Below are 19,733 nucleotides of genomic sequence, written 5' to 3'. Positions count from 1 at the left end.
AAGCACAAGTTATTTACAGTCAATTAATCCTAAGCTTTTACAGCATCCTCTTGAATACAGTTTCAGAAATTACTAGATCTTTCTTACCTAACTAATATATCATCATGATTAAGTTGCAACTTTTAATTAATGTAGTTTTTGTTTTATTTGACATGTTTTCAGATACAACTTTCATACAGAATAAGAGACAAGAGGAAAAAGCCCTTTGTATCATATTTTGTTAGGAATAGTTTAATTTTTTCCTACAGCTTTCATCATGGTGGTGTCTGGCCATTTCACTTTCACACAGGATTTTTAGCTGCCCACCTTCATGAATGGGGAACTGAGGCTCATCTTCTGTTGCATAAGGGACCCCTCTGCATACTAACTCCTGAGTTTTAGTCCAGTGCCTTATTCACAACCGTCTTTCACTAAGTTCAGTGCCATTTTATGTCACAGACACGAGGAAACCTTAATTGTTATGTTTAAGGTGGGGTGTTGAATATAGAGAAGCTCGCAGCGAATAGGGTTTTTTGGATGGTCAGGGGTTTGTGACCTTGAGGTGGCAAAGCAGCCACACCCATAGTGAACAGCTGGGAGGTGCCAACTGATCCACCCAGTAATCGCACAGGCAGATGCACCATCCCCCTATCAAGCTGGAAAATCACCAGGGAGATACTGAAAGATCATCAGCAGGGCTAACTCTGCAGGTTAGTCTTCCCCATCATCAGAAGTGTAGTTCTCTCCCTGCTGCATAAGAATACAAATGCATTTTTGCATGCATTTTGGGCTGGCTTGTTCCACTGGCTGTAACCACCCAGACAGAACCAAACCTGAAACATGACAGCAGAAAAATGGCACTTTGCATGACTGAATGGAGCTTTGCAGATGAACATGGAACAGAGTGGGAGGACAGCTTCTCCTCAGCTACGACAATCAGTTTATCTCTATATGGCTTCATGCTGAAATTTCCTGGCATCCGTAACGGGGAGTTAGAGAAAGTATTTATGTATATCCCCCAAACACTAAATTCTGTGGAATTTGCATGAGCACATGGGGCAATACTTCACTTCAGCACAACGTGTGCTAGCTGGACATGGAGTCATCCAAAGCATCTTTCCCCCAAACCAGGCTACCTTGAGAATGTGGTACATGAGCTGGCATCCTACCACTGCATCTCTCCAGCTTTGACTGAGGCTGTGGTCATCAGGAGGCTCATTGCAAACACAATCCTACCTAAACACTGCAGCTGCTGCTGAAGGATTCCAGTGCTGCCCTAAGGACGCTGCAGCAAACTGAACATTGCATGCAAGACACAGAGTTTCTCCAGGAGTGATCCACAAGTTTGTAACATGAACTCATGATTATGTATAGCTAACAGATTCTCTGTAGTCCAGTTAATGTACAGGACTCCTGCAAATCATTTGTTTACCTTCAATCTCTATTGCAAGCATGAAATTGAGTAACTATAGTATGCAAGAAATTATAGTTTGGCTCACCACTTTTTAAAAAAAAAATTTTTTTAACCATTTTTTTGGTCAACAGCTCCATTTTTCACAAATACAACATTTCTGGAACACAATTGTTTTATAAGACCATACTCAAATTTAACATTTATTTTTTATTGACGTAAATAAATCAGAGTTTTTATATACGTGGTATGAGTTTGATTTCTTTTTTATTCTATATGCAACCAGCTTCAATCTTAGCCCCGTGTTATACTACTCATTCTGTCCTAAGTGCACTGAACTATAAAAGGTCCATTTACTTTCTCCTTCCCCACACCAGCATAAGCTTGTCTTGTTTTGTGTTTTGCTGGTACATCACTTAATTTAGGCTGCATTTTCATTAAGCAAATATGTCTTTTTTTAGGCTACAGGATCCAGCCTGGTCACTGACATAGGTCAACTGTGCTTCCAACCCTTCCCTGCCCTGATTTAAGCTTGAGCTACCTGGCAGCCTTGTGCTCAGTTCAGTGGAGCTTCTATGCACAACCACAGCTAACTCAAGCAGGGGGCTGTGGCTTTGTCCTAAGGGTTAAAATCAGAGTGCACTGGCTGCCGTGGAGTCGGATTGCAGAGGTGTTGAGCACAGACTGATGCAGTATCAGTTTCCCAGCCAGGGCTCATAGCTTCGAAAAGAGCAGCCAACAGCTCTGTGCTGCAGTTTATCTGAAGACCTTTAACAAGTTGGCAGCCTGCCCTTGTTTCCAGTGACACTGCTCAAATCTCCGACCTTCAAGGGGCTTGTCATTTCAAGCCCTCAGCATCTGAAGATGGTTAGAACACCAAAGCACTACACACACTCCAGTTGCTTTATTTGGCTTCAAGAACAACCTCAGAAAGCCTAGAGGAGAGAAGACTGAAGGGAGACATCGCAATCTACAGCTTCCTTGTGAGGGGAAGAGGAAGGGCAGGCGCTGATCTCTTCTCTGTGGGGACCAGTGACAGAAATCGAGGGAATGGCCTGAAATTGTATCGAGGAGGGGTTAGGTTGAATAATAGAAAAAGGTTCTTCACCCAGAAGGTGGTTGGGCACTGGAACAGGCTCCCCAGGGAAGTGGGCACAGCACCAACCTGCCAGAAGCATTTTGACAATGCACTCAGGCACATGGTGGGATTGTTGGGTCTGTCCTGTGCAGGGCCAGGAGTTGGACTTTGACGATCTTTGCAAGTCCCTTCCAGTTCAGAATATTCTGTGGTTCTGTGATTAGCAATATGGCTGAGAATGCTACGCAGGTTATCAATAAACATAGTGTATTACACCATTTGCACTGTCACACCTCTAAACATTCATATTCATTTATGAAGTTTTATCATTAAGAGGGATATTTTAAGAAGCTATCCCCTTTGCTATAAGAAGAGATCACAACACAGAGATAAAGTAACCTGTTCTTACTGTCATGTCTTATCAGTAAGGAACTGCCAGCATCTCCTGAAGAGAAAACCCTCTAGATTAGCAAATCATTAATTCTTCCACATTAAATATACTCAGTGCTATCATGACTACAGCATGTGGAGATGCATGTAACAAGTATGAACTTCAAACTCAGATTTTGATCTTCCTGGGCAACATCCTATGGGCAAGATCCATAACACCTGCAGTATGAATTAGGGGCTCAATTCCATGTCCTCAGGTAAAGGTGAAGGTTAATACAAACTCACAACTGTGTACTGAAACATATGAAAATTGGGAGCAAATATCTCATGTTTATATTTCTTGCCCATAGCCCTTTTTGGATGAATAATGAAAATATGAATGTCAAAAAGAAAGATGTGCAGATACAGACAGTAAATACTCAACAGGACAAGGTGATCAAGACTCAGGACCACATTATCCCTCTTATCCCATTTCCATTCATCTTACATATGCCTGCCCTGCATCCATCCTGTTCCACCACCATTAGCACAAAATAACAGCCCTCACATCCCCTAATTGTTCTCCACTCACCAGCATTCTTAATTTCAAAATCTGGGCTCTTCCCTCTACTCATTATGTTCTTTTTCTTTCCTAATATACAAACGTGATTGCATTAGGCAGTAGTGTGCGGATTTCTGAAGTTAGACTGTACAGAGCCCACCCCTTATCAAGGTTATTTCAAAGAAAAAGGGGTGATAAGCCTATCTTATTCCATATGAATCCCTTCTGCTTTAATAAAGTTTTCCTTGAGGCATAGTTGAGTTGATTGTGTAGCAATTAAAGAGAAACTGAAAGCTTTCAGTGTTACAGGCTGCCCTTCATTTATTATAAATACTACTGAACCACTGGCTCCTTAGGATAGGAATGAACCAAAGCTGAAGTCTAAGGATGTTAACAAAGACCCAACCTTCCCTAGAGGAGCAACTGTAAAGCTGTGAACAAAACTTCCCAGGCATTCCAGCAGACACACAAAGATACATAGCAAGGCAGAGATGACTCTGCAGATAAAACCTAAACCAACAAATTCAATAGCTGCTTCGCTTTCAAATGTGACTCTAAGGAGTCAATCTTACGGGACAATTCCCTTGCAGCTTTAGCCCCTCTTATGATTAATATCAGTTTAATGTCTCTTACATCCAAACTGGAAATCAAACCTGCCAGTACAATACAATGGCTTTATTTTTGAAATGTTTTCCTCCACTTTGAAGCTTTGTGTCTCTTTGCTTGTAAATATAGTTAATGTGGACAATCAGGGCATAAGGCAATTAATCTTTCAGACCTTTTTTGAATATTGAAGGCTGTATCAATAACCAGATATCCACGCAGATCCTCTCATCTTTATATTCAGAGAAAACACATCCATATACAGGCATATGCTAACTATTGTAATAGACCTGGATTACAAGCAGGTTTCCATAGCACAGTTTTTCGTGTGGATAAGCCAGGAAACAGAGAGCATCAGGGACACCTTCCTATCACACAGTGCTCTGCAATTGAGCAGACAGTAAGACGGGACTGCTGGTAAGCAGTTACCTAACTCTGAGTCTTAAACAAATCCCTTTTTAGTCCACATAGCAACAACAGCTCATAACAGGGTAAAAAACCAACCAAACAAAACAAACAAAAAACCACCAAACCAAAAAACCCCAACCAAACAAAAACCCCCCACCTCTAAGATGCAAAATAAAGAAATAACCTAGAAAGCACCATAGGCAATTAAAAAAAACCCACAAGCAATAATATGCTCTTCATGTTGAAAAAGTACTTCAGAACTATTTATCCTACGATACCCCAAAGAGGAAGAAAGAAAGCATGCACTGCACCTCTGAGCTCTGCTAGCCCAGGGAAGTCTGTGATTTTCAGCCCCACATAACCAGACTAAGCTTTTCCACAGAAAAACATCCACTGGAAACACCATAGCACAAGGAGTGCAGTAGTGTAGATGCTCGGTGTATTCCCAGTTTCCCTGGGCTGATCAGTGCTTCTGCAGCCTGTCTTCTCCAAACACACAATGAAGCTTGTTGTGACCTTTCCAGAGGCTGTTTACACACCAGTAAAAATAGAAAGGTACTCATCAAATAAACTTAGAACACTTAAAACCTTGTAAATAAACTCTTCATACTTTTAAGAATCCTTTTATAGGTTTAATTTAGACTCTTTGCAGGAAAAAGGAGACTAGGACTTGTGTGAGTTTCTCTATTCTTTGGACAATGCTTACCAGGAGCTTGATACACTCCAGAAGTACAAAGCAACAGCACTGGGGCTGACTACTTCCCACCCACTCATTTGGGGATGACAAGCCAATCCTGCAAAAAGTTAAGCAGAAAACTAGCACAGGGGTCCATAAATCCAATTATCTCAAGCTTCTTATCTCGGCTTTTCTTTTCCTCCTAAATTTGCATAAAACTGAGCCAAGATCCAACCTATATCTAAATTTAGTTTTGTAAACCAAGCACTTACCAGGACTCTGAAGCACCATCAGAAGGACCATGCATCGTTCACGTTTGTTTGAACACTAAGAAATTCTTCTGGTATGCCAGAGCAATGACTTTAAGGAGAGCCAAAAATGCCCCTATTCAAACAGTGGGTGTGCAGGTAGGTGGAAAGTTTCACTGCCTTTACTACAATATTTTAAAAAGATCTGAAAGAATACTGGGGCAGGGAGCTGGTCCCTAATTTTGTCTCCAAGGAAATCCCAAAAGAACACATTCACTCTGCTGGCAAACCCATAAGCTCATGGACTATTCTTCCCTGCAACATGCTGCTCTGCCTGGGCTTTTCTAGACCAGGACCAGATCCATAGCTAAGCAAACACATGCAGCCACATGAAATAGATATTTTCCTCCAGAAAACTTAATTAACACATACATGTGCATTTTCTTCTGTAACATCAAAAACTGGCAACAATGCAGACTTTGCTGTCAAAATGTTACAGTTTGTACTGGTCTGTAAAGTGTTTTTCCCTAAGGTAGAGCAAATTAAAAGGTAAATTTAAAAGATTCAAATGATTATGAAATGGAACTGCTAAATAATTTCTTGAAAGGCAGCATTGTCAATGATCATGCTGTCCACCAAGAGCTGAAGCTGAACCAGAAGTGCTTGTTCCAGCTATGCAGGAATTCATTATGCTGGCAAGCACTGGTCCGTGGTAATAAATTATCCCATAGCTCCGGCCTGAATGGCACCCAGGCTGGAGTATAAATAGATCTGAGAAACCCTTCTCACCTGTTATTGGCCTCACAGTCAACTCATCCTTCTGCAAACAAGTTACAAACAACATCACTTGACTGCTATCCTGGATAAATATACATATATATGTGTTTTCCAAAGCAGTGCATCTTTTCCCAGTGAAATATGTGTCCTCTTCTTACATATAAAATTGTGATTGAGGACAGCTAGGAGCCAGAGATGTCTCAGATTGCAAATGGGCAAAGTTTTGGGATTTGGGCCAAGTTTTCTTTGTTTCTTTGCTCAGGTCTATTGTGAGCAGAGAATACATCTCGTTAGAAAACTTTAGACTGTACAGAATCTTTTGGGGTACATTGTCCCCCAAACATGTAAATAAGTGGCACCACTGAAATGCCAAATAACAAAGAGCAGCACAAATGACACAAAGAAGACATGTCAAAAGAAGAAGAGGAGAGGCTCAATGAGGAGAGGACATGGTGAGACACTAGCACATACAGTGAGATGCATTTCGATAACCTCACCACATATCCTCTAGGCTACCAGGTCCTGCTGTCTCAATCTCTTCTTTTTTTTTTTTTTAATTATTTTATTATTTTGTTAAATTTAAAAATATAATAAAAATGAAATATATACAATCAAAAATATACAATCAAAATAAAAAAATATACAACCAAAACACATTTATTCCAAACTACATCTAAATATCAAAATACTATGTACATCTGTAGCTATAAAGTCTATAGGATAAGTCCCTTGTTCTTCAGACGTGCAGAATAAAACTAATGCCGCCGCCACGTCCACCTTTGCCTCCACCTGTCCAACTCAGCACTTTGCCAGCTTCCGGAACGTACCCAGCCTTCACCTGACATTCCAGCCCAAAATGTTGGAGAGGTTTTTCACCACGTTCTGAGGCTGGCTGGCAGCGTGCTGCCTCAGCTTGGAGCCCATCGCATCATGCAGGGCCTTTGCCAGCTTGGCGACCACCGTCCTGACGTTGGCGCTTCGGACGGGCGGGACCTTGTTTCCCAGGAAGGACCAGAGCACGGGCAGCGCGTAGCGCTGGACAACTTCAGGGCTCCTGGGATAAACACGTGCCACGAGCACTGCAGGGCAAGAGAGACAAGCTTCTTAACAACCAACCTTCATGCAGACAGGTACCTACCAGCATTTTTGATTCTTGGGAGCCTTTTCTGGCTAATATCAGCAAGTACAAAGAGCCCAATGAGCCAGAAATGGGCAAAGCAGCTGATCATCCACTGAACAGAACAACCAACCCCCCAGGACTAATTTCTCTAAATCAGAGGCCTTGTGTCTGTGACAGACTTAGCAAAGTGAATCATATACATTTGTTAAATCATTTCACTGTCTGTTTCTGCATGACAAATGACCAAAATGTCAAATTGCTGTTTATTTCCATTAAGAAGTTGTCTAAATCCACTGCTGAAGATTTTGAAATGCACCTTAGAGAGGTAATTGAAAGATTTCTAATAAAAGGGATGATTACTTTTTTGTGACCTTTGATGTAAAATGCCAAAAGTCTCATCTGGCGGTTCCCTTTGCTCAGTGGCACACAGCAAAGGGCAGTATTAGACCACACTTCAGAACTCCAGCCCATAAAAGATGGTTGCTGCTTGACAGTTTTATTAGAAACATCAGTGACTAACTGATGTCTTTGGCAGAATGGTCGAATCTGAGCTTTTCTTTCCCTCATATTCTGTGGCTTCTAATGAACAGCTGTTTCAAACTTCAGGGTGTCTTAGATAATTGCCTAGACCCCATTGCCATGGCATTTGAGCATCTCACAATTTTAATGGCATTTACCCTCACAATGTTAATGGCATTTACTCTCCCAATGTGCACTGAAATAGCGGAATAGAGAAAGGAAAATGTTACAAGGGGGGGCTGAAATTTAACCAAAAAACAAGCGTTCTCTCACACTCTCTCTGAAGTCTGCTCTCTGCTCATTTTCTGAACTGAACTATATTAAATATGAACAAAAATTTACTACCAATAGGCTCTTTGCATGGCAGATTTTGCTGAGAGATCAAAATCTGAAATGGTCTGAAGACCATTCTTATTTTCTGTTCAGTTGAAATGTTATGCAGTAACCATTTATTATTCTGTGGTGGAAGAACCTTCATTTTCTCTACGCTGTTAATCTGGCAGCAGTCATTCCATTTCTGGTAAGCAGGAAAAGGGTTATGGTACCCCGTTTAAAATGGGAGTTAATTTGAGTTTAAATGCAATTAAAGACATCGGTCACTATGAGACCTCAGAAGAGAAGGAGCTGTTTGTTCCAACTAAATCCCAGAGAGAACATCTGCTCTTTCTAAAGTAGTCCTAATTTATGCTCAAATACTCCATTTGAAAAAGAGATTTAAATAACTGCAAAACTAAATTCTCCATTTCTGGAGATTTACTTTATTCAAATTATCTTTAAAGGCCCTTTTACATTTGCTATGGCTGAACATGCCCTTTTGAGATTCCTAATGAAGAAGCAAAGTGTATTAAACCTTGCATTAAAAGATGCTGGCATAATTAGCAGTGGATTTAGCCATAATTAAAGCAAAGCTATAAATAATCTTCTCTAGTATATATTGAGATTATCGTTTTTCCATTCCTTGGCTGTTGCTGACATAGCAAGCTACAAATATAAATCAATTATCAGCTGCATTTGTAGCATGTCGGACAGTGCTGATATAGAAACAGGCTGCTTGCACATCCTGAAATGCTCAGAGTCCAATGCCATTTTTGCAATACAGGCAGAGAGGCTCAGCACTCTGCTTCTACCCCCAAATCCTACCTTGCACAAAATCCTTGCCTTGTAATATGTGTATTGAGTTTTAAGCTACCAAGCACTGCAGGGTTCAGCCTCAAAAGTTTCCAAGAGGAAAACAAGAATTCTGTGGGGACAAAACAAACTGATCCCCAGAAACACCATGTGCCACCATTTTTCCTAAAGGATGGTTATTTGGTTTAGAAAAGGTTGCTCTCACAGACCTCCCTGACCTTTACTGTACTGTCCTTCCAAGGGAGGAGCCATCTAGAGTATTTTTAGCCCCTTTCTTTCCTGAAGGAGGGTCCTGAGATGCCCCAGTGAGGGCTCAGCCCTGAGCCTGAGCATTGCTCTCATCTCACACGCAGCCTCTGCAGCAGCCAGGTAAAAACCTTTTATGTGTATTTTGCAGGAGGGACAAGCTCAGATTTTGATGAGCTACTGTACTGTCTATTCACAGGCAATCTCTCTGAATATTTCCTCTGGAGACCTGGCTTAGAAGTGGATATTAGCTGAAGCAGGCGATACCTGAGAGACGTTCGGTGACATCCAGCAGAGCTTGGCCACTCAGTTGACTCATTCGGTTGCTAAACTCTTTCAGCACTGATACTTTATCTGAAAGAGAAACATTTATTTCTGCTCATTCTTTTGAGGACACCTGAGAAAGGAGGGTGGGGAGGGAAAGGGCAGAGACAACTGAATTTTGTAAAATAAAGTACATTTCTGCCAGTTTCCGAGTCCTTTTCTTCTTTCCTTCTTACTTGGGAGGATTATAAATTCAAAAAGAAAAGCTTTCATTTCACATTTGTAAATCCAAAGTGGTCTGCTGTACCAGGAGCTGTGTTAAACGTTTCATATCAGGGACCTCAAAATTCAAATCACATGTAAGTAGTGACAAGGTTTTGCATGCCAGAGCTTTGCAGAAGTGATCTCCTCCCTTCCCTAAGGAAAAGGGTGAGATGGCTCAGAAGTTCACACATCCATTCCCACTTTAAAGACAAGCTGTTTTTAAATCTTCAAGTTACCTGTTGGGATCTATGGACAAGACTCCAAGTTAATTTTACAAGAGAACTTACTGCTCATTGCCATCCACTACTGGGGGCTCCTGTACATCTGTGAAATCAGATCTTGGTAGAGAGATTGGAAAATGAACTGACTTCCCGGTACTTGACTGTCGTATGTATTTTGTTTTTCCTATGCTGTCCGTTGTTGATATGACAGTCTTGTTTGAATTTATAAACTGTTGCCTGGCTTGGTCTGCAAGCCTGCAGTCCTACCACTCCAGTAAGCCAAGCAAAGCTTTTCTTGGAGACAGAATGTGCGTGGGATGCACTGCGATACCTCATGTCACTGTGTTGATGCCGTGTCACCAGGAGTGATAAAGCAGGCAACCTACTTCTTTGTGAACCACAACAGAGGTAAATCCCAAAGTGGTTTTCAGTAGCAGTGTATTATTAAGAGTTCCTCTTTTGCATGAGATACAAAAAGGAAGTCCCTAATGATCTTCTTGCAAGCATGCAGTAAAGAACTAATCCTGCTACCCTAATTAAGCTTCTGCTTTGATAATTACAGTCTTCTCATTCACCTTTTTAAACAGACACTTCACTTTTTGTCTCACACTCTTGCAGTATTGGCAGACATTTGTTTCACCTTTGCTGTTCCTCCCCTGAGAGTTACCTTGCAGCTGCTGCTTGGGAAAAAAAACTACCCTGAGATCAGGAGATCTTGAAGGAGTACAAACTGTTAATTAAGTGTTAATATTGGTATCTACATGGATTATCAGGGGAACACTCAGGGCTTGGGCGTGTCTGCTTGGTTCTTAGGAATCCAAGTGTATAGCTACTATTCACCTTCCATTTCAAGGTTTTCAAGTGTCCCGTGCATTTTGAAACAATAAAGCTCAAGTCAATAACACAATTTACCCAACTGCTACTTTAGCGGCCTTGAGAGACCTGAAGACAGAGGAGTTTTAATGGCCATTAGAGAAAACAAGGTGGCAGGCAGCTCAGTTCTTATGAACTCAGCTCTAACTCTCTGCTCTGAATATTAGCTAAACCCATCGGCTGCAGGACAGATGGCCCAGCATTTGCAATAGAAGTAAAAGAAGAATCTACTTCTCCGTGCCCTCATTTTTGCTGCAGACACCTCTCTGCTACCTCAACACCTACAGGGGAAATTTCCCTTCCCCTTTTGCAGAGGGCTGGTTGCTCTGGGAGCTGTGTAGGCTGCTGGGCTGACTCCATGCCTTGCCATCAGGCAGTGGCCATCTGATAGGCATTTCTTTCAAGACAAAGGACAGGGCAGGACAGATGAGGAAGTCTCACCCAAAACTCAGCATCTGAGGCTCAGAGCCTCAGAGCAATAGCTGGGCTTTTAGTTGTGAAGCTCAGTGGAGCAATGGGGCAGGACCGTGTGCTTTGCTCACTTACCCTAAGATAGGAGTGTTGCACAATCCTTTAGAGTTTGGGAGGTTTCTTGTCATTTGGCACTTGATTTTAATTTGTAAAGGCAGACAGTTTTAAAGTACATGGGGAGATTTCGCTCACACATTTTTTCAGTAGAGACTTCCTTCCCCCACTAAAGCCCTAGGTGATGAATTTTGAAATATTTGTGATTCAGTTCCTTGTTTGAATTTTTGCAAACTTCCATAAAAATGTGCAGAACTGAAAAAAATACATTCCACCTTGTTTGCTTGAACCTATCCCTGGGTAAAGTCATTGTGATGAGAGAGAGATGTGCCTTGCTCCTGTTCTGATATCTGCCACCATGGAAAATTTATAGTGATCTCAGTATTGCTGAGAGAGGAATGACAGAAAGCTCCATACAAAACCGTGAAGGGATTTGTTTGCCACATCCTCTGTTAGCAGGATTCTGCACCTTTTTCCAAGACTTCTCCCGTGCACCACAAAAAAATGGATAAGGGCCAAGAGCAGTACAGGTCTCACACCCTTCTCCCCACTTCATGAACAGAAATAACCCTACACTTGGGACACAGAAAGGCAGTGAGTCAGCAAATTCAATGAGTTTGCAAAGCAGCTGATGTGTAGAAAGTTGGTAACTCCCCTTTAAGGCCTGCCTCTTCAACACTAAATTTTTCAGACATATTCACCCAGTGCTGCATTTTCACAGCTGACATAAATCTGTGTGGCAAAGGAATTTACAGCAGACCTTGGCTCTGTAGTTATTTGCTATAGTGATCTTGCCCCATGCAGAACAATGTGTGGAACAAGCCATCATTTACAGCTGGATTTATACCTGTTTGTTCTAAAGAAATGAATTCGGCAAATCATAAATTCATTTTGAAAAAAGAAGAAAAAGAAGAAAGGTGAAAAATAGACAGGACCAGCTAATGCCTATAATGTAGAGCCTTCCAGGAGGCTGCTCTGCAGCAGCTCTGATGGGCCAGTGTACCTTCATGCCAACAGCAAAGCAATTCATTTAGGAAGTCAAACTGGGCTCAAGCAAGCTCCAAAAATCCCTTTGTCCCTGAATTCTAGCAAAGTTGTAGTCCAGGATTTATTGTTCAGCTCCTTCTGTACCAAAGCAGACAAAGCAGCACAGAGCCAAAGGCTCCTGGGACTTTGGGGAAATGCTGATACACATTCAAGTCTGTTTGGGGATTGGTGCATAAGGACTGCACCACCACTGCTTTGGGTGGATACCAGCTGGATATTTCCACAGACAACAAGAGCTGTGTGCAGAGTCAGTGTTCATTTCAACCTGAGAGGGAGAAGGCACTGCTGAAGACAGTCAAAGTCAGAGGTCAGCCTTACCTAAGTGAGCAATGGATGCTTCCAGTGCTTTCACAGCTGCACCATAAATCCCCAAGTGCTTTGAGTTCAGATTGTTGGTGATTGCTTCCACCAGACGGATCAGCACTGGGTTTAAGGCATCTCTGAGCATGGCTATCATCAAAGCCAGCGCCTCCAGCGCCTGCTGCTTCACTTTCTTGTTGTAATCGCAAATCCTCAGGACAAAATAATCAAAAATCTGTAAAGAAAACAAAAGACATGAAAGCTGTACTAAAGTGTCTTTGTTTTAAGAAGGGGTGTAGAAACGAGTACTCAGCAATGTAAAAGATGAAAGTAATCCTTTCTGTCAGGTCTGTTTTCCTGTGGGCTACTCACTGGAACGGTTGAGCAACCTCATGCTGGTTGAAAGATTTTCATATGTTTTTAAGAGGTTTGGGTGGGGACAGAATAGTTCCTATGGTGTTTCTCTTCACCTATAAATCATTAAATTAATCCCATTTGATTAATGAAAAACAATATCCCTGGTATAGAAGTATGAAACCATTTTTCCATTCAGTTGCCTCAAGTACTGAGGGTAATTTTGATTTTGGCAAGACTGTGGCTGGCTGAGATACATGTTTTGTTTTATCTGTTTCAGAACCTGTGTCTGGAGAAGTGCAGGGCTCTGATCAACTCTTCAGGATCCAGACCATTTGTCTAACTAACAGGTAGACTTCTGAAGTTTAATGTGCTGTGCAGCTCTCCTTAGAGCAGGTTCAGTCCCTTGACAGCCACATTATCAGGCACCGTTTTCTGGAAAAGGGGAAAAAGCAGCTACTGGGAGGAGAAGGAAGAGAAGTTCTGTCTTTAGCTATTTTCCTCCTCTTTCCAAAGAGAAAGAATGCCCCCCAGGAAGGATGAGAACAGTCTTTCCCAAGACAAAAAGGAACGAGGACAGGAACAAGTAGGCAGAGCCGTGGCTCCACAAGACAAGACAGAGTTCACAGGCGCATCCTTTTTCAAAAAAATTTTTTTAAACCAACCCAACCTGACACTTCTCTTTACCACCCCACTCCATTTTTGTCTAGAGAGTAATTGCCATGTTTTCAGTGGCTGGATTTCCTTTACTGAACCCAACTGGGAGTAGGAGACAGCAGAAGCTACAGCAACAGTACATTCTGTCATCATCTCAGGAACAGCACCAATAGGCACCTGTCAGAGAAATACATCTGGACTGAAATTACTTGTCCTGAAGCCTGGAGCTGAATTAAATTATTTTGGATAAGAGGGACCAGCCTGTCCCAAACAACCAGGATGTAGCAGCAAGACACACTGAATTAACTTCAATGCTACAGGCTTGGGAAAGGAGTTAAAGCAAATTAGCAATGGAGATACCCCACATACCTGGACAATGTTATTGGAGATGAGCCTGGGGCTGCTTTTGCAGAGATCTAGGAGGAGTGCCACTCCCTCCATTCGTATCTGAAACTCTTTGGCTGTCAGGAGATCATAAAGCTTCTGGAGCAGCTCCGTTTCTTCCACAGTTGGAAGTAACATAAGATGGACTTTTGAACGGTGTAAGAAGGGTACATCAGAAGTAGACTCCAAACTGGAAAATAAAAACAAGACCTGTTGGTGATAACATCTTCAGTTAATTGTGAGGAAAACCTCTTGAGGAGGCTTCCTAATGATGTGATTTCAGCTAGATCCTGACCTGAAAAACAACTTGGATCTCATGACAATAATTATAGGAAACAATCTGCAAGTAACATTCTTGCTAGTGCTTACTCAGGAAAACCAAGGAGGAGATGCATCTCATTTATCTTCAGATGTCTACCCAAGTACACATCTAGCATTGCTTTGTGGGGAAAGATAGACACTACTTCAAAGTTTAAATGCTTCATCATATGGGAGGTGTCTGTATTATAATCAGGATAATAATTACTCTGGAGAAGTCTCTCTACACTAGGGTATGGCAATCTGGAAAAATAACTCGGATGCATCTAAAGAGATGAATAGGGGCATATCTGAAGGATCCAGAAAATCAGTAACAGAGACAAAAACAGAAGCCAGGCATCCCATCACTATGCTCACATTATTGCTTCCCTAGAGACTGGATCTACAGCTTAACAAACCCACTGGGAACAATTCTCTTGGATCGACCTCTCTCTTCCGTGGGAGGAATGACTAACTATGCTAGTGAGGCATGTGGTCATTTTTCTGCCACTGCTGAGCATAACATAAATAAATCCCCTCTGTTATCAGAGGAGAATGGGTACAAGTAGCTCTCCCACTGGCATGAGGAGACAGCAAGGACCAAATTCCTGTCTTGAATGCTGATTGTAGCACAGCGGAGGGGGAAGAAAAACAACATTCTCTTCAACAATCAAACAGCAGGAATGACATGAATATCTGGAGGAAAACTCCATGTTGAGAAATCTGTCGACCAGAACTGCTCAGAAATTGAGTTGCTACTTACTACTCAAACTTGGTAGTGTTTGAGGGTGAGAAAACCATGATTCCAGGCCAAACCACGTGCATGGGAAGTGCTATTTTTGGGAATGGCATCTTGGTTCTAGACTGGGACTTCTCATCAAACCACCCATCTAAAAAAGACTCCACTCAGATAAAACCCCTCCGTGATTCAAATTACTTGTCCCAAGTCGGGCAGCAGAGACATGACCCTCCCACAGGCCTCCACAACACTGCTCTCATCACCACTGCACTGGATCTTCTGAGCTGCAACCAGAGGATGTCTCTTTGTCTCTTTGAATTTTTGTGGAAAACCCTTCAAAAGAGTTGTGTTCCGCGTAAGGCAGAAATAGACATTTTTTATCATAGAAGATTTGTAAGGAAAGGCAACAATCTCGGGCACAGGGCATCTCCACCAGAAAGATTTTCCCGAGGAAGAGATATGTAAAGCTTGTCACGTGCTCTGTCAGATCTATCAGAAGTGCTCAGTACCCTCCACAAGAAGGCATTCTAGCCTGGGGCATCAAGCCATTGTTCCTCCTCTTCCTGGGGTTCTCAACAGGTGGAGGCTCACCTTCATGGTCTTCTATCCCCTACAGAGACATTTAAAAAAACCATGAGCCTTTAGAAGACAAAATAGGAAATTACTTGTTTAAAACACAAATTGTAACCAGGATCACTGCTACCAGGGAAGACTTAGGAAAATATTTCCTAACTTACAGAAGGAGACAGGTTAGAGATTCAGTGATGCCAACTATTTGTTTTCAATAACCCAAGGCAGGTTATAGGTGCTACCATAATGAGCAGCAGTATAAAATCCTGAAATCATTAGTCTTGAGCATAAATGGGAATAATGCAAATTGGTAGGGAACAAGGGTTCTTAAAGGGAACAGCAGAAAACTTTGGACTCTCTGGAGGCTGGCCCCTTTGTGTTGAGAGTTGATTTGGTTCACACTCACTCTCCCTATTCCTGCACAAAGGGACATTCCTTTCCAGAATGTGAATGTAAGTGAAAAGGAACAAAAAAAACCCAAAACCAAACATGATTTTCCACTGGATGCTGCTGAATTCACCAAGCTTCTTCCAGCTCCCCAGGGCATGACAGCAGGGCAGTATTCCCAGAAGACAGACAATAATTGTAGTAATTATGATTGCCTTGTGCATCTTTTGTGTATTTGGAAATTTTCTTGGCACTACTACTTCCTTCGTCTTTTGCAAAGACTCTATTATCTTCAGAAGTACTATTCTCACTTAATTGCTTTACTGGGGGCAAGGGAGGGATAAGGGGGGTGTTATGCTGAAATGTAAACATATTTTCTCCTACTTCCCTTTCCTGTTTGTGGCTGATATTCAAAATATTCAAAGCCCCACTGTATTTCTAATAATATTAGTTCCTTTGTTGTCTGTAGATAAACAGGCTGAGGATGAACAGTTCATTCCCAGGAGCAAAATGATTCAGCAGAAGAGGAATGAGATAAACAAAGATTATCATCTGATCTCATATTAGCAATCTCAATACTTGCATGAAGGAGACATTTCTCCTGCCAGCACTTACTTTATTCTTAATTCTTGCCAGAATATCTTTCAAGTCACGTGTGGAAACAGATTGTTCCAAAAGCCTATTAAATTTTTGATGACTCATCAACATATGCAGCATCTTCCATCCATAATACCTAACACAGGAAAGAGGGAAATTCATAGAGACTATTACTGTCTTTTCTCTCTTGTGAATAAACAAAGGAAAAGTATTAACAGAATAAGTTGATGCTTTAAACTCATCTGGTGCAATACTTTCATGAGAAGGCATTACCTATTCAGCAGAGATATTTACCTCCTCATGTCACTTCATGGTGCTGTCAGATGAACACAAGAGGCAAGAGGAGAACATGGGGCAAGAGAAAAATGCAATTTCACTCTGAAATTGTGAGTATGCTTTTGCAGGATTGAAGGATCCCAGGGGACAAGCAAAGCACATCTGCTTTGTTGTCAGAGCTTATTAGCAGTGTCTTGCTGCCATTGCACAATAATTTACCTTTCTTTAACTGGTAGATAAGCCAGGACAAATCACCTCATGCTTATATTGATTATTCTATACTTTATATATGCATATGGGCAGCTAGTTTCTCGTGTGTTCTTGGCATCTATTAATGGGAATTTAATCATCAAAGTAAGGGGCTTTTGGTGGTTTGGTTTGATTTTGCTACTAGGAAACTATAGCTCTCTTCAAGAAGAAATCTGGAGGTTTTTCAGTCACAGACAAAACCATTACACAAATCTGCAGAACATTTAAAAGACCAAATACATTGGCTAAAGACACCTGGAATTTTTCAAGGACAGTCTTAACTTTATGAAAAATAAATGCTTGGGATCCTTCAGTGATGAACAGTGGCCAACATTTCAGCTTTGAATTACACACAAGACCAAACAAAATTGTTTGACTGATTAATCTGAGCTGTTTTGATCTCAATAAAGAATCGTTCAAGTCACAGGAATTTGGCAGTGGTCCTTGCTGGGCAACCTCATGTTACCCAGTACAGTCATTTCCCCAGACAACCCAGGAAAGTGGTCACAGCAACAAGCCTGTCTGAGTTGAAGAAGCATTTGGACAATGCTCTCAGGCACATGGTGTGATTCTTGGGATGTCCTGTGCAGGGCCAGGAGTTGGACACAATGATCCTGATGGGTCCCTTCCAACTCCGCATATTCTATGATTCCATGAACTTATCCACACAGTAAAGTAACTTAATATTTACTTTACCTTCCACTCTTTTGTGGTTTTACCCTTTATAGTCAGACATCAAACAGTTTCCATATTTTAGGAGGTGAAATGAAGATCATTACCGTGTGTCCTTGTGACAGTCCTGAGCAAGCTTCACCGCCAGGCGCACCAGCCTCTCGGCCCTGACAGGTGTGGCTGCCAGTTTCTTGGCTCCAATCTTCTCCATCACTGTCAGCAGGTGTTTGGCTGCACACTTCCGCACCAGGACATGGCGATGCCTGGAAATGAGAGCAAACACTGGAGCAGAGGGAAAAGGAGGGCCAGAAACACATGCCTTGGTCATAGCAGGCTCCCTGTCATCCCTAGGAGAAGGAGGCCTGTGTTCTCACTGCAATTTTAGCCACCTGTAGAAGATTCTGTCCTCAGAGAAACACAAAGTTGGCATTGTACCAAAGGACAGCCTGCATGGAAGAGGGAAGAATTCAGTCTCCCTGGACCCAATTTCTTTACCAACATTAACTCAGAGAAAGAGGGAAATGAAAGACAATTCACGCTGACCCATCAGAGGGGACCCACTACACAGACAGAGCTGCAGCAGGATTGAGGCTTATTCCACCATTTATCTCCAAATCTGCAAACCCTTGGAGTGGGGGAAAAAAAGCTGTAGGGCGTGAAGCTGCAGAATATCCAGCAATGCAGCCAGTTTGTTCTGTGAGGCTTGGCAAGAGATAAGTTTGAAAGTTTTACCCTTTTCCAAAGCTGAGGAAAGGGTGGCGGTCATTTTATCCAGGTTGTCCTGTTCCAGAGGGTGCCTATTGGAAACTAGCAGGCACAGCACCAATACTTTAAGGCAGCATTGGTTCAGCTATCCTATGGGAGTCAGCCTGTGAAGGCGCCTTTAAAGTGATTCATCACCTCAAGTCTAACATGAAGCATCCATTTGAATAGAAAGTAGAGCTCTAAGGACAGGACAATCATACAAGGCTCCTCTTGGCAGGAGCTACGCCTGCTGTGCAGGCTGTGCCACACCCAGCACGTCCTCCCCTGTGTGCTCCATGTCCCAGCAATTACCCTCCTTATTTCTTGAGTTAATGGCATAATGATGATGCATGGTTTTTCCCAGCATCTCTGTGGTTAGTTGTGAAATATCAAAGGGCGCTCACTGCTGGAATTGAAATTGTCCCTCTTCCCACAAAACCACAAGGCTCTATCCCCAGCCTTTGCAGGGACTTTCACTTCTCCACCATTCACCACGTCTAAAAAATGCTGACAGACTGTGAGAACAAATAGGCTGTTGAGGAGAGAAGTAGGAGACAAGAGGAAGGAAATGAGGTTGATCGAATGATCTAGTCATCAAGTACACAGAAGATACAGAATAAAGGACCCTTCCCTCCCATCATTCCCCTTCTTTCTCTCATCCTTTCCCCCACCCACACAATATAAGGTGAAAGATACAATTTGGAAAAGATCAACGTACTGGACTCCGCTGTCCATGAGAGCAGTCATTGCTCGTGAAGGAGTCACATTCTCCACCATGACGCCCAGGGTCTGACTGGCTGCTTTCTGAATGAACTCTGGGGAGTTCCAAACCATCTGGAGCAAGACCTGAGCAACCTCATCCACCTCAGAGTCCATGTCCTTCTTCAAGGTCACAAAGAGCTCTCCAAGAGCAACGATTGCAGAGTGAGACACCTTCGAGCGGAGGCTGGTCACCTGGGGAAGTCACGAGGGGAAACAATAATCACACTGTAAAGCAAATCAGTTCCCCTAGACAAAAGTCACAGAGAACTACAAGACATCTCACTGTGTCCAGGGGGAAGATAAAAGCACAGTAAGAGCAGAAGACCACAAGTGCAGAAAGGCACTTACTCTGGTGCCAACTTCTTCTCTGGCCTCAGGCCCATTTACTGCAAGCCTATAAAATATTGTTACACCTAAACAAAGTGTG

The 19,733-nt window shown here is 42.3% G+C and overlaps 1 protein-coding gene across 1 annotated transcript in view; it reads right to left on the bottom strand.

The window, feature by feature from the left end:
- Window positions 1-6,752: 6,752 nt before the first annotated feature.
- TOGARAM2 (TOG array regulator of axonemal microtubules 2) overlaps window positions 6,753-19,733 on the bottom strand; it is a 29,344-nt gene continuing 16,363 nt past the window's right edge. Inside the window, exons 14-21 of the mRNA XM_032681215.1 lie at window positions 19,263-19,498; window positions 17,908-18,063; window positions 16,622-16,739; window positions 15,559-15,659; window positions 13,999-14,203; window positions 12,637-12,853; window positions 9,392-9,478; window positions 6,753-7,190 (exon numbers count right to left, since the gene is read on the bottom strand). Coding sequence (XP_032537106.1) covers window positions 6,946-7,190; window positions 9,392-9,478; window positions 12,637-12,853; window positions 13,999-14,203; window positions 15,559-15,659; window positions 16,622-16,739; window positions 17,908-18,063; window positions 19,263-19,498 — 1,365 coding nt within the window. The 3' untranslated portion in view covers window positions 6,753-6,945. The remainder of the gene's footprint in view (window positions 7,191-9,391; window positions 9,479-12,636; window positions 12,854-13,998; window positions 14,204-15,558; window positions 15,660-16,621; window positions 16,740-17,907; window positions 18,064-19,262; window positions 19,499-19,733) is intronic.

This window comes from Chiroxiphia lanceolata, chromosome 3, assembly GCF_009829145.1.
Source record: "Chiroxiphia lanceolata isolate bChiLan1 chromosome 3, bChiLan1.pri, whole genome shotgun sequence".
In the NCBI taxonomy this organism is placed as follows: Eukaryota; Metazoa; Chordata; class Aves; order Passeriformes; family Pipridae; genus Chiroxiphia; species Chiroxiphia lanceolata.
Note: the sequence above shows the minus strand (reverse complement) of the source record. Positions and strands in the feature narration are given on the sequence as shown.